Raw genomic sequence first — 26,315 nt, 5'->3', positions numbered from 1 at the left:
TAGAATTCCATTACTGGGGCAGTAGAGACAGGTGCATTCCTGGGGTTGCCTGCTTGCTACCCTAGCCTATTTGTTGAGCTCCAGGCTAGTGAAAGCTCTTGTCTGAAAAAACCAAGATGAATAGCTCCTGAAAAACAATTCTTAAGATTTACTTCTGGCCTCTACATAAGAATGCACATACTACACAGCACACAATTCCTCAGTTACACTGGCCACTTTTTACTCTTGGAGCTTAGTTTAAGCTCTTGGTAGCTCAGTGTGCGAGATGACTGCTGTAATAGATAGCATATATACAGAATAATACTGTTATTGCAGAAATCTTGAATATTACTGTGCTGTTCGGAACTTGGGAGACAAATGTAAACATCATTGATAAGGTGCTTGCTTGTTCATTGTGGATACCTTCTGGTGATACTGATGGTAAACAATATAGAATGTCAATACTAGGAGTAAAGATGACAGTGAAATAGGATGTTAAAAGCATGCATGGAAACTGGTGCTGAGGAACATAGTTTAGGCTGTCAGGAAGAACTCTGAAGATACAGTATTTAAAAATTTAACTTAGTGAAGGAGCAATTTGGAATTTTTCTCAAATCTCATTTACTCTTCTGTCTTAAATAGTCGATAAATGTAAGACAGGAATAACTAAGTGCCACAATGATATGTGAATACAGATTGGATGCTCTAACAATTTACTATGATTTTAAGATTCATTTACATATTATGGTATTAGCAGAAGTACTCTTGTGGTGGGACCTTAATAATTAGATATTGGCATTATTAAATTTCTGCTTGTCTTATTAGTTTCTTTATATTTCGTCTTGTGTGTTTTCTAATCTTAATCTTTATTTCAATAGGAGTCATGGCTTCGAAAGAATTATCTTACTGATTTCAAACATCATTTTATGAGTCATTTTCCATATGCCTTAAAAGAAATAACCAAGCAACGAAAGAAAGAGACAAATAAAAGGTATTGCAGTTGTTTTCCAATGTGGGCTTAAAGTGCTTCATATCAAAATTATTAGATAATAGCCTTAACCTACAACTTTACTTACGGTGAGGCATTTGTATCTAAATCTTTAGGAAAATAAAAACTAGTAAAGAAAGGGTGATCTTGAACAAAGCACTTTAAGCCTTCTGTTTTGCTTTTAGAAATCTGTATAGATTTTGTCAGATTACTTAAATAGGAGTTGAATAAAAGACTGAAGCAGGTAGCTTATTATAAAGTTCATCTTTTCTTTTCATATTTATACCAGGAAACCGATAATAAAACCAGTATTATCTTGAAAGAATAGAGAGAATTGGAGGAAACCAGAAAGGGTAATAGAAGGTGGAGTTTAAAAATAATTAAGACTAGAAAATATTTAAAAGTCTCTACTTTAAATGAGAACAGATGTGAAAATAGGTTTTGTAATAAAACTTGACATGTTAGTACAAGCCGGAATAGTAAAATTGTAATTTCCCCAAAGGAGCAAACAGTTGAAAGGGAACTTAAGATCTGAACTTAAAATACTCTTCAATATATCAAAAGAAGAGAGAGATGGAGAAGCACTGAGACTGTTTGAGCAGGGTTCAAGGACTTTGCTCAGAATTGATAAGGTTACTGATTCCATGAATTTTGCATGGATTCACGAACCTACTTGGCTTGTTACTGTAAACAGGGTATTATAGTAAAGGAAAGTATTCTAAAGCATATTCTTTGCTTTCCTAGTAATTTTATTGACAATCCTAAGCAAGTATGTCAGGGTCTAGTTGGGCACTGATTCCATGAGTTTTTAGGTTTAGTGAAAAGTCTTGCCTCAAAAAGAAAGGTATAGGGCCAGAAGGACCTGGCTCAGTGGGAAAAGCACTTGCCTGATGACTAAAGTTAGATCCCTGGGTCCCAAATGGTAGAAGAGGCTAGACTCTTGCATGATGTCCTTTGACCTCCACAAGTATGGCACCTGTGTGCTCAACACATGGTACACAATATAAACAAATACATTTAAAAAACAAACACCATCAAGGAAAGACACCTGATGTCATCTGGCCTCCAAATACATTTTTGGAAGGAGTGTTTTTTACTTGGTGAAAAATGATTTTGATTTTAATATATGGATTATATAATTGGACCATTGATCTTCTTTTGTACTTTTTTGTTTGTTTGAGACAGGGTTTTTCTCCTCATCCCTTCATATCTACCCTCTACCTTTGCAACCTCTCCTCTCCAAAAGAAAACAAAACAAAAAAATAAAATAAAACATAAAAATCACCTCATCCTGCAAGCTGTAGTGTGTCACAATGTGTCCAACAGTATACCCTTTTGTCAACACATCTTTACTTGCAAATATTCATTGCAATGAGTCATTGGTCTGGTTTGATGCCTCTGGCTTCTGCTACACCATCAATACTAGATCCTCACCAGGACTGCTCTCTGATACCCTGTTGTTACCCTGTGTTATGGAGATCCTGCAGCTTTGGGTCTACAGGACTGATCCTTTGAAGCACTCCAGCACTTCATAGATGAGGTAGATATTGGGATGGTCCAACTTAAAGCCCTAGGTCTGGATCTGGGTGGAAGCTGAGTTGGGTACAAGCTCTCCTGTGCCCATGCCACCAGGGCCTGAGAGGTATCTGAGTCAGCCTGCCAGCTCTCCTGTGTCTATACCACCAGAATGAGCTCTCCACCATTGCCCAGCCAGCTCACCCAGCATGCAGCCGGCGAAGGTCACGGCCAGCTCTTCCTCTTTCACGCCCTAGATGAGATAGGGTCATACTTTGTAGCCCTGGCTGGCCCAGAATTTATTATATAGATTAAGCTGCTCTTGAAGGAGACCTGGCTTTTCTCTCAAATATTGGGATTAAAGGCATAATGCCACAATATTTATTTTATGCATGAGCAAATTATGATAAGAAATTTTGTGGTTCCTTTAAAATAGTTTTGAATTAAAGTAAAAGTAAATATTACTATAATGCCCCATCGAATACAAATACTTGCTTTTAAAAAAATCTTGGAGTTAGGATTTTCAGATCTTAACAAGTCTTGTAGAAAATCTATGAGTCCAGTAACATGTAAGGCATGTCCATTTGCCCTCCATGTAACACTAAGTAATGACCAGCACCATACATGCTGTAATTTGGTTTTGTTTTTCTTTTCTATATTTTTTAAATAAATTTGATTCTGTTTTATTAACAGAACTATGGCCTAAAGTTGCTCAGTGTTTTGTCATTTTGGAAATTATAAATTCTAAATTCTACAAGGAAAAAAAAACCCTTTTATCCACTATTAGAACTATTTTAAGTGCTCAAAAGCAGCTATTGTTTATAGCTCTGTTTGTGTTTGTTTTTAGCATCAAGCATTGCACAGTTCTCTCCAATAATGTAGATCATCTTCTATTGAACTTAACGCTGTCTGATATCATGGTCTCACTGGCAAATGCCTCAACTTTGAAGAATGATTCCAGTTGGATAGAGACAATAAGGAAATTTGTGACAGAGACCCTTAAAGGTGGTGTTAGGCTGAACAGTAAACAGCTGAACAGATTGCTTGGAGTCTCATGGAGATTAATTCAGATGCAACCAAACAGAGGTAGGTGGTGCGGGGGAGGAGTTCTGGTTCTAGCATAAATGCTGATTGCCATTACTCCATGTAGTTATTCTGGTTACCTTCAGGCCATTACAAGGCAGCCTAGTTTAGTTTATAAGGTAGGCTGAATGTTTGGCATGGGCCCATTTTGAAGCAAACTGTTAAAGATGTGCTTCTTGGATGTGCTTATTCCTGTACTGTCTAGCTTAAAATTAAGTTAGTTTTGAAGTGAGTTAATTTTCCCCCATTCAAATAAAAACTTTCATGTTTGGTTTTCTTCTCATTTACCTTTCTAATACCTTGGTTTTTGTCATCTTGAGAAAAGTGATAATGTCTGGTTGCTTTGTCTTCTTGTGTGTCATACTGTTTCGTTGATAATCAGTTTGTGCTTAAGACAGCCTTGCCCCAGGAACAAAGCAAAAGTACTGTGTATATGTAAGGAGTATCTGTTCATATGCAGAGTTGTCTCCTTTCTGTCCCCAGAGGCTACGGAGAGTCTCATTAAGGCGGTTTATGCACTCTATCAACAGAGGGGCCTGCTTCTTCCAGTCAGGACCTTGTTAATCAAGTTTTTCAGTAAAATCTATCAGAAAGAAGAACTGAGATCTTACAGAGTGAGGTACACATTTTATATTTTTTTTGTATTTTTTGCTGAGTTATTTTGTAATCTGTGTATGCCAATATGGATTAAGTCTCTGGAGAAAGTCTTATGTTTTATGTAAGAAATGATTTAAAATGTTATCAAGAACTCTTCATACTCCTAGGAAACTACCCATTATCTGAATGGACTAACCTAATGCAAGGCTGAAGTAATTTTATGGGGGCAATGTATTAAAGTCATCAGTTTGTTTCATATGTTGTATAGTAGCTAACACAGGATAAACAGCTCACATAGACCTAGCTGGTGTTCCTTTGCATTTAAAAATCATGTATTTTCTTAATTTAGTGAGCAAAACTGCCACAGCAATGAAAGGGGGGTGCCAGCATTTTACCTGCTTTCAAATTCTTAAATAAATGTGTTATTTGTATTATTTGTAAATAAATGTTATTTGTAACTTCTATTTTTACATTGAAATAGAAAAAAAAAACATTAGTTTGATTTAAGTCACTCTCCTTATGTTTGTAAGTTAACATCTTATCTTGTTCTTCCTTGGCCTTGTAAGATACCGAAGCAGAGTGCTATCCCGTTGGCTGGCTGGCCTGCCATTGCAGCTGTCTCACCTTGGCTCCCGAAACCCTGAGCTGTCCACACAGCTAATTGATATCATTCATACTGCTGCATCACAGGCAAATAAGGACTTACTGAAAAGCTTACAAGCCGCTGCTTTACGAATTTATGGTGAGTGGGTGTTTAGTGGTGGAGGTCGGCCTTGATCTATTCCAGCAAGGAAAAGGGATGTTCAAGGGGAGCTCTTTAGATTTGCCTTTTGGTTCTCATTCAAACAAAATACTAAACAGTAAATTTATTTTTAAGTGTATTAGGATAGTTTTACCTTCTGAATTCTCCCTACTTGTTTTTTGTTGTCTTAAAGTGTAAATATAGTTCAACCCCTTTAAACTTGAGGTCTTCCTATCTGCCTCCAGTGCATATCCCTCTATGCCCAGTTTGACTTTTGACTCTTTTTTCATGTTAATTTATCTTAAAACTATTCATAGATTTACCTAATAAAGTACTTCGAAATTTTTTCTGAGGCTTTGATTGCAAGATAGTGCTTTTGTTACTTAATCATAATGAATGTCATAGATGACTCCCATACTAATCCATTCAACTCTGGAATTGGCTTAACTACTTAGTATTTTGAAAATATTAAGAAAAGCTTATTGGCATATATATTTATAAAGCATTGATAACTTACATTTATTAAGATTTAGTACATTCTGTAAACTATCATTTTATAATGTATAATTTAGTAATTCTTAAATATATTTTAAGGTGGTCCTTTACTACTGCTACATAATTCTAGAACATTTTAATCACTCCCAAAAGAAACCCTGTTTTTATTAGTCATCCATTAGTCTTTCTAAAGGTTTTTAAAATTATTTTTAATTATTAGTCTATATTGGGTTTATGCCTATGAATACAGGTGCTCTTGGAGACCAAAGGTATCAGATCTCTCTGGATCTGGAGTTAGAGGCAGTTGTGAGCCACCTGATCTGGTCCTTGGAAGAGCAGTCACATGCTCTTCTCCTCTGAGCCTGCTTTCCAGACCCTCTGGACATTTATAAATAGGATTATAAATAAAGGTCTTTGTGCATGTCTTCTTTTTCTTAGCATAATACTATCAAGGTTCATAACTGTTATGACAGATACCTAGTACCTTATTCTCTATTTCTGCTTTGTGGTGTTCCAGTATATTAGTATCATTGATGGACACTTCCATGTTTTATGAGTTGTACTGTTAAATATTGAACCCAGTTGTGTACATGTGAATAAATGTGTACATATGTGGAGCCAACATTAGGTTTGCTAATTGGGTGCTAAATTAAGTTTATGCTGTAATTATTAGTGAAAATGCTCGTATTTCACTGTTGTGCTTTGTTCTTAATCTGTTTTTATCCCCATCAAATTTTTTGAAGACCTTTTTATGTTATAAAATTAATAGTGTCAATAAGACTGAATAATTATGTCCACTATTTTTATTAGACAGCTTAGTAAGCCATACTTGATGAAAAACTTTCGTATATAATTGTTAAAATTGAAGTTCAGCATAATTTGTCAACCTTGAATTCATTGGAAGTCATCAAGCTACATAAATAATTAAATCTGTGGTTTGTGTATCTTTTATAGTTGAATTTCATATTTACCTACCCCACTAGATCCTCAAGAAGGCGCTGTGGTCGTTCTTCCTGCAGAGTCTCAGCAACGTTTGGTTCAGCTTTTGTATTTTCTACCCACCCTGCCTGCTGATTTGCTTTCTCGGTTAAGTCGGTGCTGCGTTATGGGAAGACTGGGGTCAAGTTTGGCTGGCACACTTATTGGGATACTGTACATGAGGTATCACTGTGAAGTGAGCTTTTTTTTCAGTGTCTTTCCCCCTCTTCGCTTATGGGATGGAAATACAGAAGTCTTTTTTTCTTTTGTATTTTGAAAACAGGGCTTCTCTACATAGTCCTGGCTATCCTGGAACTCATAATGTTCATTATTCTGGCTTTGAACTCACAGAGATCCTCCTGCCTCTTCCTCCCAGCACTGGGATTTAAGGTGTGCATGCACTACCACACCTGTCTTTAAAAAGAAAAAAAAATATTCACATTGCCAGTGTTGAAAATACCTTTCAACACTTATTGTTTGAATCATTAATTGATCCCCTGCCACACCCGGACAGCCAGGATTTCTCTGTAGCCCTGGCTGCCCTGGAATTTTCTATAGATCAAGCTGGACTCTTAACTTAGAGATCCGCTTGCCTCTGCTTCCCAAGTGCTGGGATTAAAGATGTGTGCCATCATGCCCAGCTATCATTTGCTTATATAAGCTTATATTTGGCTATTTTGAATTTCAGTGTGGTTCATAACTGCCTCACCTTTCTAGCAAGAGCTATTCACAATGTTTACTTTTGAAAATTCAAGATTTATTTTTATATATGCATTAGAATTGGTTATATTTTTAAGAATTTGGAGCATTGATTAATTTCCTGTGTTTTTCTTTGTTAGAAATAGAAAAAAAATTCGGTACTTTATTGTAAGCCTTTATTAAATGTTAATCCTTTGAATTTTTTTCTTTTCAGTGCTACTATATTATCTGTAACCAAAAGTAATTTTTCTTAATGGCTTCTATTAGAGGGCACCCGTTCCTTAGCTTCATTCAGTGTCTAAGATGCAGTTAAGACTAGCTTTACTGAACTTGAGTCTCTGGAAAGTATGTTTAATACTTATCAGTTATAGTTCTCTCTGGTTCATCAGTAAAGGACGAGCTCAACAGTCTTATTTAAATTACTTTACTCTGGAGATTTGTAGTGATAGTTGGGAAATTGAATTAATCTTCAGTACTGACAATAAGGGTTCATGATCAATAAAAGCAGATTAGTACTGGGTGGAGCTTAGTGGTACAGTGCATGTTTAGGCCCTGAGTTCTGTTATGTTTTAACCTCAGACAGACTTCTTTCAGACATATTTTTAAGCACTTCGTTTTTTTGTTTGTTTGTTTGTTTTTTTGTCAGTATCTTTTCTGTTCGGCTAGACTATGTTTATATATTAGCCAGCTTTTTTATTATATAGGAGTATAAAAACATATACTTAATCCTATATATGGTAGGTGCTGTTGTCAGATTACTTCTCCACAGGTATTTCTTTGATCTTTGATAGCTTTTATTTTGTTGCACTAACTAGTCTAGAGATTAAATTCAATTTTTATAGTTTTTTATATTTATTTTTATTAATTACAGTTTATTCATTTTGTAGCCCAGCTGTAGCCCCCTCCCCCACTTCCTCTGAATCCCACCTTCCCTTCCTCTTCTGTGCCCCTCTCCCAGCCCAATGATAGCAAAAGTCCTCCTCCCCTTCCATCTGACCCTAGTCTATCAGGTCTCATCAGGACTGCCATCTTTGTCTTCCTCCGTGGCCTGGTAAGGCTGCTTCACCTTCAGGTGGAGGTGATCAAAGAGCCAGCCACTGAGTTCATGTCAGAGACAGCCCCTGTTTCTATTATTGGGGAACCCTTTTGGACACTGAGCTGCCATGGGCTACTTCTGTGCACGGGTTCTAAGTTATCTCCATGCCTGGTCCTTGTTTGGAGTATCAGTCTCAGAAAAGACCCCTGTGCCCAGATTTTTTTGGTTCTGTTGCTCTCCTTGTGGAGCTCCTGTTCCCTCCAGGTCTTTCTATCTCTCCCTTCTTTCATAAGATTCCCTGCACTCTGCCCAAAGTTTGGCTATGAGTCTCAGGATATGTTTTGATACCCTATTGGGTAGAGTCTTTCAGAGGCCTTCTATGATAGGCTCCTTGTTTTCTCCCTCTTCTGATGTCTTGTCTCGTTTGTATTTCTGAGTGAGGATTGATCATCTTCTCCACGGTCCTCCTTGATTAGCTTCCTTAAGTGTACAGATTTTAGTATGATTATCTTAAATATCTAATATCCACTTATGAGTATCACTTATGAGTATATATCATGTGTGCCTTTCTGCTTCTGGGATACCTCACTCAGGATGATCTTTTCTAGATCCCACCACTTGCCTGCAAATTTCATGATTTCTTTGTTTTTAATTGCTGAGTTGTATTTCATTATGTAAATGTCTCCCAATTTCTGTATCCATTCCTCAACTGAGGGACATCTGGATTGTTTCCAGCTTCTGGCTATTACAAATAAAGCTGCTACGAACATTGTTGAGCAAATGTCCTTGTTGTGTACTTGAGCATCTTTTGGATATATGCCTAGGAGTGGCATAGCTGGATCTTGATATAGCACTATTCCTAATTATCTGAGAAAGTGCCAGATTTCCAATTTTTGTAGTTTTGATCCCAGATGTTTTTATTAGTAGGTTATTCCTCTATGATGAACACCTCATCATCTAGACATTGTTAGTGCTCATTTTTTCTCACCTTTTAAGGGGGATCCTTAGAATTGCTGCCTGTAGTTTTTACCATCCATTTACAATTTTTTAGAATTTGATAACTGTCCCCCTCCCCCATGCACACCAATACCATTCTGGAATTTACACAATGGTTAGAAAACAACCCAGTCATGAATAGGGGTGCCATGTGGCAAATCTTTGTAAGAGTATTTGAGATGATTGATAACTACAGTGACTGTTTACTATCAAGTTCTAATGTTACATCCCATAGCCTTTCTCACTTCTTTCCCTTCTGCCCATAGTTTGGTTTTCCTCTGTCATTTTTGCATAATTAGTAGTGCTGCTTCCTCTCAGTGCTTTAGCATGGGTAAAGCTGAGATTTGCGCTTCTCATTTGTTCTAAGTCAGACTTTTAAACGGACCTTCTGCTTCTAGCCACTGGGTGGCACAGTTGCTTCCTGTATATGTTGGTTATAAGAGGATGTCTTCTATCAACTCTTGTCCCTCTTGCTTTTTGTTCTTCATGTCAAGTTCCTGTGATATTCTTCCATAGATATTTACATGTTGCTGTGAATGATGTATGAGAGTGCTTATTTAGTGCCCTCCTCCTGTTTAACACTATTAATACATATAATACATAGAAATGTAGGCTTTTTTTTTCTCCCTTGTGATGACGTTGAGATTTCACCACCATACCTGGAGAAATGTTTGTCTTATAGTGGTTAGGAAAATGAGGACATTTAAGTAAATTAGAAAAGCCTGATTCTGTCTGGCATTTATGCAGTTGTCTCCAGCCCTCCAGCCCTCCACCCCCCCCTCCAAAAAAAAAAAAAAAAGACAGACTGGTGTTCTTTTGTTTCTTATAGATCTTCCTTTTCTGGATGGAGCCACTCGGTTAATGACTGCTTAATCACTGATGCAGACTATCTCAGCTTCTTATTTTCCACAGTTACAGGTAGTCACACTAACTTGCCAAGTTAAAAAGAGAATATACTGCTATGTTACGATAACACACTAGTTTCCTTAGACCATCCTCGTGGAAATATGGTGGTCTGAATGTGAAAGCAGTTAGCTTGCTGGGCAGTATCTGGCAGTCTTAATCATTCTGAGAGTAGTTAATCAGGAGGGTCATTGGCAGGTTCTGTGGGTTGGACTAAGTATGATAGAGCCAAGAAGGACATCAGAATTACGTTAGGTATCCATGTTCAAAGTTTGTGGTTGAATCCACCATCCCATTCCCCAAATAAAAAACTTAGAGCAAATAAGAATAATTGAAAAACATTTGAAGGGCTGTTGTCTAAGAACATACAATGTTTAATTTATTTGGAATGGAGCATATTGTTGCCCCTATTTGTTCATTTGCTTTTATGTTTTTTGAGTCAGGTCTTCCCTGTGAAGCTTTGGTTGGCCTGGAACTCAGAGATATCCCTGCCTCTGCCTCCAGAGTGCTGGGATTAAAGGCACATGCCACCATGCTCCACTTATTTTCTTTGCTATAATTTACTGTTAATTGGAATGATCATGGCCCTTTTTTAAATTTCAAGAATAGTAAAGCTCCCAGTGAACATGGTAAAAGTGTTTTTTTGCTGTTTTAGATTGGGTCAGATTATATCCTTTGCATGTATATGTAATGTGAATTTTATGGGGTTCTGGTACTAGGATTTAATTCCTTAAGACACTTAACGATGCAGTAATACAACAGGTTAACAGAGAAGAGCTGTTACGAGTGTTGTGTATTACTGTTCTGCAGTTTATTTTTTAGCTGGCTCTCTCTGTCACCTCCATTAGGGTTTTCAAAAGAGGAGTTGGCCTGGCTTCAGAACCTTCGAGGAGTTCCTCATGTCATCCAGACATCGCTTTCCCCCGTGCTTCTGTACCTTACAGACTTGGACCAGTTTTTACACCATTGGGATATAACAGAGGTAATAGTGCACCCAGAAAGAAACTTCATTCCTGCAGTCCTGTTTGAGTCATCAGTGCTGGACTTGTACTGGTGACATGTGTGAGATGATGCTAGACACAGAGCATGGTTGAGAGAGGCCTTCTTGCTGGAGAGGACAGCTGTGCTTGTGGGCTGAATCCCTGATCTTCAGGTGGGGGAATATGCATAGAGCTTCATGGTAGGGGATGAGTTTGTTTGACTTAATGAGAGAACTAAGTAGGGTTTGGCGTTTTTAAAATGAGTTCTTAAACAAAAATTACTCCCTAGTCTCTTTGATTTTAAAAATTGATGTGTAAGTTATTAAAATTAAACTTAAAAACAATTCTTCCTTAGATTTTGATGCCAGTGTACAAATCTTGTTTACAATTACTTAAAAGAAGATTCCAGTTTATATTTTGTATCTTTTATAAACTACTTAAAAACATAGACTGTTTAAATAACCAGTGTGTTTGGTATTTGTTAAGGAAATCTTCAGAAATATTAAATTTTGCAGATACCTAATAAAGTTACAAGTGTAGTAAATCTTACTAGCATGTTTCAGTATTAGTGAAAAATGCATATTGAAACCATATGTTTGAACTAAGTTGTTTTTGTTTATTATTTCAAGACAGTTTTTCTGTATTCCTGGCTGTCTTGGACTCACCCTATAGACCAGGCTGGCCTCAAACTTAGAGATCTGCCTGCCTCTGCCTCCCAAGTGCTGGGATCAAAGACCTGCACCACCACTCTGGGGATTTAAAAAACACATTTTAACATGGAATTATAAGGATCGTGTTTTATTCCAAAAGGCAAAATTATCTTAAAAGGTTATTAATAGAACCACCTCCAAAAGTCACAGATATTATTGCTAAAGTTTTTCGTGTGTGTTTAAGATATACTCTGCCTATAAATAGCTCATGCTCTTCTTAACCTCAGATCCCCTGAGGTTAAGATCACAGACATGGGTCACTCTTCATTTCTTAATTAACATTTGTCTCTGTTGCTGTGTCTTAGAAGGCTGTATTCTCTGCTGGCTGATGACTTTGATTATCTGAGAGGCGTTTGGCTGGGACAGTCACCTTATTATTTTCTGTAACACCAGGTGTCTAGGCCATATGTATTCTGCCTAGATCTGTCCATGTTCTTTACCAGGGCCATCTCTAAGTTTAGGTAACAACCCAACTCTTCTGTTTGGTTGTTGCTGACTAAAGGGTTAGAGTTACACTTTTGTCTTGACCTGATGCTGGTCAGAAGGCTTAGTTCATACCAGTGACATTTATCCTCTACAACTCACAGTTCCTAGTATTGTGCTTTTTTTGGATTCTTTGTAAATACTGGCTTTTAAAAAGTGAAAAGGATTAAGGGGAGCAGGGGCAGTTTCTGACATGAACCCGCTTGCCTGCTCATTGATTACTTCCCCCTGGTAGGGCTACCTAGCCAGCCCACAGAGGAAGAGGATCGAGGATCGAGACCTAGATTTAGAAGCTGGGTTTCCTAATAATTTGTAGTAATTGTCATTTTAAGATGATTCTGGCATATTTAAAATATCATTTGAGACTTCAAAAAAAGTATTTTATGGAGATTAGTGGGTTAAGATTCCAGGCATTGGTTTGGCAGTATCAGTTTGATGAGTCAGACAATTCGACCTTTTTGGCTTTGTTTTCAGGAAGCTTTGAATTAAATGGTGATTTCCTGTACTTCTCTGGTTTCTAAAGTTTTTAAATATGTATATATGTGTCTAATATGTGTGACATATATATATTAAAGCATATCTTTGTAAAGCCACAATCTGTCATGAAAATGTGATCAACTGTTCCTGAGGTGAACATTTGGCATGGCCATAAACTACGTTGTAAGGTTGCTGTCTCTGAAATGTTAAGTCATAAATTGTGAAAAATTAGACTTAAAATTTTTAGTTTTTGAAGCTTTTTTAAGCAAAAGTCAGTTTCAGCTTACAACTTTGTTGTATTTTAATTCCGTCTTCATGTGAATGTATTTGAAGTTTACATGATCTTAGTATCTTAGGTGTAAAAATTTCATTTTCTCATTTTGCCAAGTTATCAGTAGATTAGAATTCTTTGTGTTGGGGTAGTGTTTTCTGCTAGATGGAAATGACGTTTTTACTGAGGCTATTTGAGAATAGTATTCACGAAATAAAGTTTAGAAAGACAAAATAAATTCACAAAATAAAATTTAGAAAGCGAAGAGTCTTTATTCCTTCTGAACACACCGTCTGTGTGTGTGTGTACACACACATACTTCTGGTTTTCTCTTTTATAAAAATAATACTGTATAGGGTAGTCTGGACCTTGTATTTTTTACTTAGTGTCTTCCTGACCATTAAAAAGTAGTGCTTTGTAGCAGTAATTGACAGAGAAAGGTCCCAAAAGGAAGAGAATTCTGGAAAGTATAGCTTTCTCAAATCGAGAGTACCCTTTTCCAAAAGTCCAGTAACAGTTTTAATTTGTCAGTTTTTAAGATACTAAATTGTTACAAAAGGCTTTTTTGTTGTTGAGTAATGCTGGGGTTAGGTCCCAAGTTCTTTAGCTTGCTAAGCACACTGCAGCACTGAGCCATATTCAACCCAGCCCCCAAAGAATATATTTATTTCTCATGGATAAGCAGAAGTGTAACAGTTTCAGGATTTTCTTACAGTTATTTATCTTTTCCAGTAGTATAATGTCCTAAATTTTATCACATTTGTTTCTTTATTGTTTTACCATAACTAAGTAGATAACTGCGACCTATTCAGTTTTAATAATTTGCTTGTGTTAAATAGGCTTTTTTTTGCCATATGATATATATTTTTTAGCAATTTATTTTTCCTTTTATGTATGTGGGTGTTTTGCTTGTATCTATGTCCATATGCCACCAGCAAATCTGGTGTCTGTGGTGCCAGAAGAGGATGTCAGGTCTCCTGAAACTGGAGTTATAGACATTTGTGAGCCACAAATGTCTGAGAATCGAACCCCAGTCCTCAGAAAGTGCAACTGAATCTCTTAGCCACTGAGCCCTTCTCTGGCTCCCTACTACAACATTTTATTGTAGTAAAATTCCATGTCTGGCTTACTGTTTATCATATTTTGCATATTTTTAGACTCTTACTTTATCTTTATGTGTATAAATATTTTGGTTACGTGTATGTCTGTACCTCGTGTGTGCCTGGTGCCCTTCCCTTGTAGCCCAGACAGGGCATCAGATCCCCTAGAACTGGTAGTGAGCTGCCAAGTTGGTGCTGGATGTTGAACCTGTATCTTCTGGAAGAGTAGTCAGTGCTTTTAACTCCTGAACTATTTCTTCAGCCCATCTTTTGTTTTTTTTGTTTTCTGTTTTGTTTGGTTTTTGTTTTCTTTGTATAGCCCTGATTGTCTTATAGATAGACCAGGCTGGCTACAAACTCAGAGCTCCACCTTTTTGTCTCCTGAGTGCTTAGTAGAAAGGCATGTGCCATCATGGCCTGTGCTTTGGTGATGTGTGTTTGTTTCGTTTGTTTGATGATCATTTATAGGTTTATAGATTTTTGGAGGTGGGGTGGGGAACCGGCAACCATTATTCCTCCAGGAGTTTTCGTTCCTTCTGAGTCTGGAATTAGACTTCTCAGTGCTGTCTTTTCTGGTAATCACTAATTCTTTGAAAGTTTTTTCCGCCCTTCTCAATGTATTTGTGTTTTGAGACTCATTCTTTATTTTTTCATAGTATTATCGGTTTTCATGTCTTTATAATACATCTTAAAATTGACCTAATAGTTTTCTAAGTTGTGTTGTTCTCGTGAACAGCGAGTCCTGTGGTCTAGTAGGGTGTTTCTGCTGAGGTTTCGGTAGCCTGCGTGAAGTCTAGGGTTTTGGATGCTTGCGTTGCCTCTGAAGTCCTGGGAACTGATGTAGCCTCTGGGATTCTGTTTACCAGTGTAGCCGGTGGGGGTGAGGGAGGGAGGTGGTTCTGTTGGGGACAGCTGGGCAGGCTCTCATGGTATGCATTTTCTACTAAGTAATTAGAAGGCTTTTGTTAACTATTAGATCCTGCTCTTTGGGCTTTTCTGTTGTAGAAATATAGTCTCCATCTTCCTAAGCTATTTGAAAACTAAATGCTTTTGTAGATACTTGATTGATGTAGTATTGTTTGTGTTTATGATGTCTGTTTGATCCTTGTCACCTCTTTAAAGTCAAGGTTTTGTTACCTGTTTGTTACTAATAGGTAAAGTTGGTTTAAAAGTTGTGTTGAACTTTGTTGTTTTTAATTCTTAAAATCTCTGATGCAGTTACTGTTTTGTTTTCTTTTTCTGACAGGCAGTTTGTCACAGTTTATTGGTTATTCCTGCCCGAAGCCAGAGCTTTGACATCTTGCAAAGTGCCATCAGTAAGCATTTGGTAAATATCCTCAGTTTTGTGTTTGTTTTCTTAAATAAAATGCTGTTTTTCTGGAATCTCATGGCATGATGTGGTAAGAACTTCTGCTGGCTGCTGATACTGAAGTTATGTCACTAGGGGTGGCGTTGGGGAGTGAGTAGAGGGTGGGGATGCATTCTTTTCCTAAGACCTTATTTTCCGGATTCATAAAATGAGGGACATTAACATTGAAACTAGTTGCTTCTGACTTACTGTCAATAAGTGTGTTTGATCCGCTGGACGGATGGCTTGTGGTTTAAAAGGGACATTATGGGCTTAGCCATTGGAAGCAGTGGGCTCAGCTTGGAGACTGACTTCTAGCCATTGGCATTAAGTTCACATTTGTATGCTTCCACCAGGGCTTTCACTTCCTCTAATGTTTATATTTTGACTTTGGAGCTTTAGAATATGTTTAATTACAAGGGAGACCTCTTAAAATTTATTTTTCTAAGGACTCACTTTTTTGGTTAATGTTACAGTCCTGTCCATAACCCTTTTCCTCCTTTAAGATGAAGTTACCCTTGAACTGGAAGAGACTGCTCTGTGAATTCTAAGTGCCCTTCTTTCCTTGCTATCAGACTTCCAGTTCTTACTCTCTTACTGTCAAAGCTGTGTACTTTTTTTTTTTCTGGCTCACCAATCCCAGAGGGTTTTGCTTTCCTGTTCCCACATTTGTGGTAGGAAAGAGTTAACATTCCAGATAATCTTGGCCTCCATTTTCATGCTACCCTTTGGAGGAGGTTCCTAATAACTCTTCAGCTGTTTCCAGATCTCTGTCCATACAGTTACAGCTTGTATTCAACCTTCCTGACAGAGCACTCCTGTGGTCCTGAATGAGCATACCATAATGAACCTTATTTAGCTTCCAGGTTTCTTTCCAGTGAGTAGTTGAATGTTAAGTATAGTACCTCTTACTGATTCCTGTGGATGCAGTTTCCTTATTTGTGTCTAAATGGCTAAAGGTCAGAAGGCTGAATGTAAAAAGGGTTCTATTTTAGCATGTAGAGTAGAAGGTGGGACCCAATGAACAGTCTTCTAGTTTGAATACTTTTAAGAAATAACTGTGCTTGTTAGGATCAAGACTTTTGGATGTGATATAAGAAGCATTTCTTTAAGTAATGCTGTTTCTGACCAGTGATGGATGTAGTGTTTAAAAGTTGTAGATGTTTCCTCCATGATGTGGTGCATGGATTGCTTCAGTAATACTACTTAGGCCTGGCTCTGGCACTGTGCTGGAGTGCCTACCTACACGTGAGTTCCTGAGCCTTGGTTTCAGTTCCCAGTGCCTCACACACAAGTTACTTCTTCATGCAAAGTCTTTTTGTTTAGAGTTAACTTGTCAGCAAAATTGGGCCTTAAAGTGCAGCAGGTAGCAGTTACATGGATGCTAATCTGAGGTGGCCTCACACACATGCTGGAGTTAACACGCTTTGCTTTTATTTGGGGGAAGAGGGTTTTGTGAAGAGGTAATTGATCTCACTTTTGTCCACTTAGGTTGGGTTGACCGTAATTCCTGACAGCACAGCTGGCTGTATATTTGGAGTGATGTGTAAGCTTCTGGATCATACATGTGTAGTTAGTGACAGTCTCCTGCCATTCCTGGCTTCTTGCTGCTACAGCCTTCTTTATTTTCTGCTTACTCTAGAGAAAGGGGAAGCAGAACATCTGAAAAAGAGGTAATATTTATTTTATTTTTCAATCTTAATCTTTTTCCTTCTGTTTCTCTTCTCCCTAAATAAGAGTGGAGAAGAATTAGATTTTAGAACTAGTGTAAATTCATTTGGTGGGCTTGTATAAGCTTTGGTAGCTTTGTGTGTGTTACGAATCTTTTGTGTTACAGCAAGTATTCTTAGGGGTTTTAACTTTTTTCATTACACTACAGAATTGAAAAGTCAGATGGTATTACAAAGTTTCTGGAGAGCTTTTGTTTTAAGATGTATTTATTTATTATTGTGTGGTGTTCTGCCTGCATGTACACCTGCACTCTAGAAAAGTGGCACCAGATCTCACTATAGGTGACTGTGAGCCACCATGTAGTTGCTGGGAATTGAACTCAGGACCTCTGGAAGAGCAGCCAGTGCTCGTAACCTTTGAGCCATTTCTCCAGCCCCTGGAGAGATTTTCTTTATGAGCATTATTATAGGTCCTACACCAAAAAAAATTTAACTCTATAGACACGAACTGTAGTACAGTTTTTAGTTGTTTTGTTTTTTGAAGGCTTCATTAGAGCTAGTCAGGGTAGAATTTTAATTTTTGAATTTAAGAAGTGTTTAAAATGCTGAAGTACTATGTGATATTTAAGATAGAACAGAGGCGTTGGAAGAGTCTACTATAAGTCTAAAGTGTTTTCATGTTTACATTTTCATTGGTGTACCTGCTGAATCAGATAAAAAAGTCTGATAAGTGAGCAAATAGAAAAAATAAAAATAATATTCTTTTACCTTCTGTTAGTGTTTTAATGTGTGCATTTTCTAGTTTTTCTTTGAGCTTTATTATTTGCTATGGCTGTGGATTTGTTTTCCAGACAGTCTTGCTGGCCTCAGCCTCAGAATCTTGTGTCAGTTTCATAGGGTTGGCACTGCAGGCATGCACCTTCATGCCTATGGCCTCTTCCTTTGAACTTGTAAATGTCCTGAAGATGCAGCTATATAAATTTCATGGTTTAAAATAGTAATAACAAACTGAGCCATCCATGGAATGCATTCCTGGGCATATGTATAGACCCACACCACCTGCACACAACACACAATGGAGGTCTTGGCTTCTTCTGTGTGTATCTCAGTCACTTTAGTGTTGATAGGTGTTCTGGCTTTTTAAGTAGTGGTTCTGTGTATGTTTGTGAACAGTATTAATTCTGTTCTTCATATTTGAGGATTTGATATGAATTATCTTGTTCATATTTTTGTCTTTTTGGTATCAGTATTATCTGTGGTCGTTTGTGTCGATTCATTTAGTTCTATTTCATTTGGTTTTATTTCTCTGTACCAAGTTAAGCATCAACAAAGTTCTTTAATGGGTTTGATAGCAAATTCAGCTTTTCAGGGCCATAAGCTCTCTGCTGTAGGTACTCAGCACTACTGTATAATGTGAAAGCAGTAGTAGAAAATACACAAATAAATGAATGTGGCTGTTTCCAGTAGAACATGGTTTACAAATACAGGCTGTGGTCTGGGTTTGGCCTGCTCTGCAGTTACTTTGATCCTGTAGTATTCTCTTCTGTGAATATGTTAGAGCTTGTCTCATACTATTTGTACTTAGTTCACGTTTTTTTCCCATTAAGACACAATTCTTTCTAAAATGGGTATTTCACTGTAATATTATAAAACCAATACATAGTGAATGTAGAGTTGGTGTTATCTAAGGTTTTATAACATCCCCACTTAGGACTTCATTTGTAACTGCTGTTTGTCATAGTCTATTACTTGAAACATAAACCCTTTGTATTAAACAATCTTAAGTTTCAAAGATCTTTGGCGCTTTTAAATAAAGGAACATTTTTGACTTTATATGACTAGACTGGACAAAACTGAGTGTATGTAGTAATTTGTTTTCCCTTTTAAAGGACCTCTTTGTTCTAGAAGTCTCACTTTGTGCCATGGCTGGCTTGGAACTGGCTATGTATACCAGGCTGGCCTTAAAATCACAGAGATCTTTGATTCCCATATATTAGCTTGAAAAGTCAGGCTTGACCAAGTAGGGGTCACATTGTGCTACTGAGCCCTGAAGATACTGTTCTTTCTTTTGTCTCATTGGCTCTTTGTTACTAATGAAAATCTGCTGCTTGCCTAGCCACTTTGTTTGTAGGAAGAAGTCTAAGTCCTTAAGATCAGTTGTGTTGTACATCAGGATGTATTCTTCCATGGCATAGGTTTGAATCCACTAGAAGACTCAGGATCTTTTTCTTCATTCTGGGAAATTTTTAGTTATTTTATTGCTTTCCCCCATTGTTTCTTCTTAGTTTTTCTAAAAATTCTATTTTAAGCATAGGGAGGTGTTTATTTATTTTTGTCTTTTACCATCTTCCAATATAATCCTCTTTGAGTTAACCCTCTCATTGAGCATGCACTTGACCAAGTTTTGTTACTTGTTTTTCTTTGATTTGCTCCTGTTTTGGCATTTTGCCATTCTGTTTGTTGGTATTTAAAATTCTTGTCAGTAGTCTTCTTTTGGTGCAGAAATTTTTCTTATATGGAGAGTAAGAGGGACTCTGAAAATTGTCTTTTACAGGGCTAAGCAAATTCTGTCTTAGGTTGTGTGCCTTTTTTCTTACTATGTATTTTTCAGGAGTTTACGGAGACCTCCCTATGTGATAGTTTCACATTTTCCTTTTTCTGGCTTTCCACATTGTGCATGGAGTCTAGTTCAGATTACTTGCCTCCTATACCTTGGGCCTGGAGCCTTTGTTCCAACAGTGGTTAGTTATTTGAAGTCCACCTAAACTCACAAGTACAAAGTGAGTGAGTAGTCATGTGCTACAAATGCTTCAGGCAGTGAGGACTGTTAGGGGAAGGGTGTGATGGAACTGAGAGGTTGTCATTGCTTAGTGGCATAGTAGCCATTGTAACATTGTATATGTTACTCATATGTTTGTGGTGCTGCTGCTGCTGTAGACAGACCTACTGTGTTGCTAGTTGGGGAGAAGTGCAGCACAAGCCAGGTGTGTGCATGACTGTTAGGCAGAGGCAAGGTATTACAAGTTCCAGCCTGGCATGTGAGTTGTAGGACAGTATAGTGACATGCAGACATTAAAACAAGATAAAAATGACATTGTAACATTAAGTACATAGTACTTGAAGTCTTAGTGGCACAGCTTCATATCTTGTGCTTACTGCATCTCTTGATTGTATTATGAAGCTGTGCACCAGGGCGTGTACATGATGACATCATCTAACAATACCTTTCTCAGCATCCATCCCCACTGTCAGATGACCCAAAATTGTAGTCTTTATGCCTTTGTCTTATTTTTAGCTACCCAAGAGCCTGACTTTTCTCGTTTCTCCTTGTACATGGCTATCCTTGTTCTGTGTTAGTACATGGGCTAGTTCATATACTCATAGATCATATTTATCATAAACCTGTTTAGTGGCATGGAAGTGACCATTTATCTTGTGACCCACTGTTGCAGTAAAGGCCCCATTATTAGCTACTTTCTGAAGTCTTATTTGGGGTCGTGACGAACTAGTTTTTCTTTCTGGAAATCGGCCCTTTCCTTTGTTCTGTGATACTGACCGGACTATGAACCAGTCATAGGTTTTAATTTCATCTGTGGATTTTTGTTCTTTCTTGGGTGCAGTAGTCTGCTGCATTGTATAGTAATTGAACAGTGTCTAGTGTTGATGGTTGTATATGTGTAGATCATTTTGTTTTCTGGCAAGCTTTGTGCCATATGTAATCACTGTGGCTTCCAGGATGTCTATAAGCCTAGGAAAATGCTGATTACTAGACTTTCTAGCAGCAAATTCTTAGTTGCTTTACTAGTTATGGTTTGCTGTATTTAGTTTGAAGTTTGTTTTATTGAGGTAGGGTCTATTAAGTCCAGTCTAGCCTAGAACTCATAATGTAGCCTAGGCTGGGCTCAAAATCAGTGACACTTCTGCTCAGCTCCAAAACAGTGGGATTATAGGCATTGAGCTATCACACCTGGCAAACACTGTATTTCTAGAAAGTCCATTTTAGTTTTGGGTAATGTGGAAAGAACATTTCTCTTGTGTGTTGGCTCACTGACTCTTTTTTTCCTCCCCATTACTATAGGGACAAGCTGTGGGGGGTTTGTGTCTCCATCCTAGCTCTCCTGCCTCGAGTCCTCCGGTTGATGCTGCAGAGCCTGCGGGTAAACAGAGCTTCTCCTGAGGAGCTGCCTGTTGTGGGCCAGCTGCTTCGCCTGCTGCTTCAGCACGTGCCACTTAGGTCGCACATGCTGACTAACGCCATCATAGTGCAGCAGATTATCAAGAATATCACGGTAGGCAGCATGGAACCCAATGCTTTGTCCTCTTAGTAGAGGAGTGGACTTGTGGGAGGGCCAAGGGATGCTTTTAAGAGAGTGAAGTTCTTGTGTACCATTTGCCTCTTGCGGTTCCCCAGCACCTTCCTTGTCTCTGATTCAGAACTAGCCTTTTAAAAATACAGTGTTAAAATATTAAGAAGGTGACACCAGAGTTCATTTGGTGTAAGTGCTGCAGCTCTGAGGGGAAGATGCCTGGGAGTCAAGGAGGACCACAGAGTCACACCACACAACAAACCTCACACAGGAGATGTATTGGGAAAGACACAAGAGGGTTGCTGTTCAAAACCCTGTTTGAAAATAGGGTTTCTTGGGGTGGGGTGGAGCTTTCCAGGATGGCCTGGGTTTAGAGAAGTTGTGTGCCTTGATGTTGGGTTGTTCTGTTTTTTGTTTGTTTTGTTTTGTTTTCCTTAGGGCAGGACCTGACTACATGCTCTCCTTCAAGGGCTGGAAGGCTGTTAGAGAAGTAGGGAGTGAGGCTTAAGCTGCTATCATGCCTCAAGGGCCTTAGCGCTGGAGGTTTAGGCACTGGAGACATAGCTGTCAGGATTGTTAGACTGTTACTTTATGAGTAACAGTAACAGCAATTCTTTTTCTTCTGTAGTCAAGCTTATTCTTCTGTTAAAGTAGGATGACTACAGGTTTTGAAGAGAGAATATTCAAATAATTTGCTTAGTTTGCCTGACATTTATTAAGTGCTACCTTATTGTTTCACATCATTAAAGAAAAAAATTTTAAGATCGGCCAATTTTATTAAAGTTTGAGAGGAAAAAAAATTGTACAGTCAGGCTGTACAATTTTGTGGCAGCTCTGTGAAGGAAGGGAAGAGAGAAAATCATGTGTTTTAGTTAAGGGTCTGAGAAAGCTGACTGAGCTTGAAGGACACGTGGCAGAAGGGGGATAAGTTGTGGCATCTAAGAACAAGTGAGGAGGCCCAGCATGTCATGGCCCAGGCTGTGGCCAATATCAAGAAGGGACGAGAAGAAGAAGAAGGGGAAGAGTGAAGGCTTCATCCCTGCCTCTGCACCTGGCTTTTGGGAGGGGTTGTGTTTTGTAGGTCTCCCTTAGGATTTTGATTTGGGGGTGTGAGAGAGATTTTGTATAGGTGCTTTAGGGTTTATTCATTGAAGTGTGGTTGTACTTTAGCATCATAGAGCTTTTATAATCCTGTTAATAGGTATTTGCTCTAAATTTTCTAGTCTTTGTAGAAACAGTGGACAGTGTGGCAGTGGGATAATTCAGAACATTAGAAGGGGAAAAAGTCAGTAACTGATTATTATCATGCCTAGATTTGAAAATCAACTTACCTCTACAAAAGAGAGAGATTTACTTGGCCCTGCAGAATTAGTCCTGTCATTATATAAAGATCATGAATACTAGCCAGGTACAGTGGCCCACGGGAGATAGAGGCAGGCGGATCTCTGAGTTCCAGGCCAGCCTGGTTTACGAAGTAAGTCCAGGACAGTCAGGGCTACAAAGAGAAACCCTGTCTCAAGAATCCCCAACCCTGCCCCTCCCAAAAAGATGAAAACTGATGCCAAGGGATGGATGGTTGGCCATACATTTTATTATTTATAAGTTAACACTTAAGAGCACATATGGTTTTCTTATATTGACCAAGTAACAGATCCAACTTAAAAGAAAGGACTTATTTTATTTGACAGTTTGAGAGGGTAGAGTCTGTTATCACGGAGTGAGTCTGTTACGGAGTAAGCTTTGTGGCTGGGGTGCATCTGTGGCAGTGGGAGTTGCTGGCCAGCTTTTACATCTCAGTGAGTCAGGAAGTGGAGAGCTTGGGCCAGAAGTAGGCTCAGTGTCCAAAAAGTTCTTACTTCTTAACTTCCAGAGCAGCAACACTAGCTGAGACCAGTTATTGAAACACCTGAGCTTGTGGGATCCATTTCAAAATTTCATAAACAGGAATTCACTGGCTTAGTAATGCCCAACAGTTAGTTGTTTTCTATATTTTAAAAAGACTTGTGGCTTATGTAAGGGGTGGTGGTGGATATGTCAGGTAGTACAGATCTCAAACTAAAGTACCTTTTGTTTTTCTCTGCAGACTTTGAAGAGTGGCAGTGTTCAGGAGCAGTGGCTTACAGACTTACATTACTGCTTCAGCGTGTATATCAGTGGCCATCCCCAGGGGCCTAGTATTTTGAATGCATTGTATTAAAAAAAGCACATGGTACCTCCTGTTTGAAACTGTTCATGCATATCCATTTATTTTGAAGAGAGACTGATGTAATAGATGTTTGTCATTAAAGCTAAACTTTTAAAGAAGTTGTTCATGAGGTCTAAGAGTTCTTAGTGATCTCACACTTTGCCTGGACTAGCACATGGTACAGACACAAGCAGTAGAGGATTTATAATATCATAAGTGGTAAATGTTTACAACACAGAGTAATCTATGGTGCCTTCATTCTCTTATCAACAAATTAGCTGAATCTTTGTGATCCCATCTAGGTAAACCTGTTCATAGTTTTGAATATAATAACCTAAACCAAAACTGTCTCTTCCTGTACTTTAGTGTTAGCACAGGGGTGGTCTGATATCATTTGGGCCTCTGTGAAAGCCGAGTACTCTTAGAGAGCTAGAAAATGGGTTAACTTTCACAAAAGAAACTGCATTTGGGGAAAGCTATTTATTTCTGCAAGTTGGTCAGAAGATGCAAAGGGGATGAGAAGCCTGTAAACCCTGTCCTACTGACCTCTTGATGTTGTGATTTTATTGGTGCCCCTCAACAGTGAAAGCAGAGAGAGAGAGAGACAGCAAGAGAGACAGCATGGCTGCATCTTGTAGTCTTTGAGGGCAAATTTGGAACCTGGAAACTTTCAACAGTGTGCTTACAGTCCCACTTCAGTACAATGGGCAGTTTCTCAGTGCAAATACTAGACCATGATTTTCATCTAAAGTTTAAATGTCTGTTGAGCTATTTGTCATAGTATGTTCCAGGCAGGTAAGGAGTTGAAGGTGGCTGCTGTGGCACAGGTTTCCCATCTCATTTAGGTAGGTTCTCTAGAGTGAAGAAACTAGGCCTGTGCCAGTTAGCTCTCAGAAATCCTACAGCCACTACTTTAGAGCAGGTGGTGTTAGCACACAGATGAATGTCGGTTTGCATCTCTAGCCGTGCGCTGACTGAGGAGAGGCAGTCCATACAAGCAGGCTGCTCAGGTCCTTTCACTGCGGAGTAGAAGCCAGGAGGAGATGAGAACACGTCTTTGAGTTGCTACCACATAATCTGGTAGTAAGGCTTTAGGTGCAGGCAGTAAAGCTTTCTCGTAAGAGTAACAGAGGGCAGAGCTCCACACTGGCTCTGCTCTTCCTCCTGGGTCAGAGCTTTGGCTTGTTTTTTGATTGACTGCCTGTCTGCAGGTTGTAAGAAAACTTTCTTGATTTTCCACTGTTGTCAAGGTGTATAGACTGCAAACTGTTCACTGTTAAAAGCAAATGGATAGTTGTATTAGTGAAGAGAGGAACTCTTTGTGGTGAGGTAAAAGGATTTGGGATAGGGCTATCCTCGGAGCCAAGAAAGGTAGTGATGAACCAGGTGTGTGCAGATGACTAGTATTCCTCACCTCACTGGTACAGGTATCTCTTTGAAGCAGGAGGGGCTGTGAGTGGAAGCTAGATCTGTAAGTCTACCAGAAAAAAATGGGTTTGTCTGTTTGGAGAGTTTAAGGGACAGCATATAGATAGGAATCTCAGACCTCTTTTCATTCATTCATTTATTCATTTATTTATTAAATTTTGAGACTGTAGCCTAGGCTAGCCTTGAACTCACAACACTCCTGCCTCAGTCTCCTAATAGTTGGGATTACAGGCCTGTCAAAATAGATTTCTTGAGGCCTACCTATGACCTTGGAATAACTTTTTCAGAGTGCAACAGAAAACAGTTTTCTATATCACATGAAGACACTTTTTGGTATTCCACTACTAACTGCACATGGAAGATTAAGATGTAGGCAGTTTGGGAAAAGAAACATACCTTAATTTTCCCTGATTTTAAAGTATTGCATTTGGGACATGGGCACTTTAACTGTGTCTTCAAGAGAGTTGTCATTTGCATTTCCCTCCAAAGGTGGAGGAATATATTGGGTTCCTACAGAGTTGCCATTACCAGTAACCACATGAGCCATGGTCATTCCTCTTGCTAGTGGGGAGCTTTTATTTTTATTTTATTTTAAAGAGATGGGCACACGTTTTATGTATCAGTAAAGAGCTAGGTTGAAATCCTGTGTGTGATGGTGAGGGTGTAGAAGACTGCAGAAAGCAGGGATTGCTTATTTGGGTCTCATGCATACAAAGCAGTAGTCCAGGGGGGCTGCATCATGGGATTGCCATCAGTTGCTGCCTTTCTATGTGCAAAGCCTTAGGAGAGCGCTTCGCAAATTGGAACAGCAACATGTACACTGTGCAAAGCAATTTTAAAGAATTGAATACCCCACTGAGCAAAATCAGAAAGCCCTTAGCCCCACTGAATTCTTAAATCAAAAAGCAAACTAACAATTCAGTCAAGTTAATGCTTTCCTTTGGGGTTCAATCATCTGATTCCATGTTTTAGGACCTTTTATATGTATGTTCAGTTCATTGAAATGACTTACAGACTTGTTTCTGTTAAATATGTATAGACCAGTTAAACTTTGGCACCTTTCTGACAGGTTTTACTAGATGATTCGTGCTTACCGTGGGTATGGTTGCGCTTAACAACCTGTGCTCCCCAAACTTGGGGTTAGATAAAAATTCCGTTTTATTTGATTTCAAATAAGTCAGAAAATTGTAGTACAGAGAAGCTGCTTGTTAAATGAAGTCTTTAAAAAGTGTTAAGTATTGTATATTATATTAAGTATGGTGTAATATTGAATGTGTTTACTCGGTCTTTCCTCTAAGAACCTCTGTGCTGCTGAACATCTTCATTGTTAAAGACGTGTGCTAAA

At 38.4% G+C, this 26,315-nt stretch overlaps 2 protein-coding genes across 10 annotated transcripts in view; one reads left to right on the top strand and one right to left on the bottom strand.

The window, feature by feature from the left end:
• Nucleotides 1-23,661, top strand: part of Tex10 (testis expressed 10) — a 32,840-nt gene extending 9,179 nt beyond the window's left edge. For 2 of the 3 annotated variants that reach the window (XM_021654109.2, XM_060379891.1), the window contains 11 exons: nucleotides 858-970; nucleotides 3,330-3,568; nucleotides 4,049-4,184; nucleotides 4,729-4,904; nucleotides 6,383-6,560; nucleotides 9,938-10,026; nucleotides 10,860-10,993; nucleotides 15,279-15,359; nucleotides 16,872-17,053; nucleotides 21,129-21,339; nucleotides 23,441-23,661. In XM_021654109.2, the coding sequence (XP_021509784.1) occupies nucleotides 858-970; nucleotides 3,330-3,568; nucleotides 4,049-4,184; nucleotides 4,729-4,904; nucleotides 6,383-6,560; nucleotides 9,938-10,026; nucleotides 10,860-10,993; nucleotides 15,279-15,359; nucleotides 16,872-17,053; nucleotides 21,129-21,339; nucleotides 23,441-23,554 (1,653 nt within the window). In that variant the 3' untranslated portion in view covers nucleotides 23,555-23,661. The remainder of the gene's footprint in view (nucleotides 1-857; nucleotides 971-3,329; nucleotides 3,569-4,048; nucleotides 4,185-4,728; nucleotides 4,905-6,382; nucleotides 6,561-9,937; nucleotides 10,027-10,859; nucleotides 10,994-15,278; nucleotides 15,360-16,871; nucleotides 17,054-21,128; nucleotides 21,340-23,440) is intronic. The other variant, XR_009590694.1, reaches the window with a different exon arrangement.
• Invs (inversin) overlaps nucleotides 22,927-26,315 on the bottom strand; it is a 140,897-nt gene continuing 137,508 nt past the window's right edge. For all 7 annotated transcript variants that reach the window (XM_021654105.2, XM_021654107.2, XM_021654108.2 and 4 more), the window contains one exon: nucleotides 22,927-24,815. In XM_021654105.2, coding sequence (XP_021509780.1) covers nucleotides 24,712-24,815 — 104 coding nt within the window. In that variant the 3' untranslated portion in view covers nucleotides 22,927-24,711. The remainder of the gene's footprint in view (nucleotides 24,816-26,315) is intronic.

Source organism: Meriones unguiculatus, chromosome 3 (assembly GCF_030254825.1).
Source record: "Meriones unguiculatus strain TT.TT164.6M chromosome 3, Bangor_MerUng_6.1, whole genome shotgun sequence".
Taxonomy (NCBI): Eukaryota; Metazoa; Chordata; class Mammalia; order Rodentia; family Muridae; genus Meriones; species Meriones unguiculatus.
This window is presented reverse-complemented; position numbering and strand designations above follow the sequence as displayed.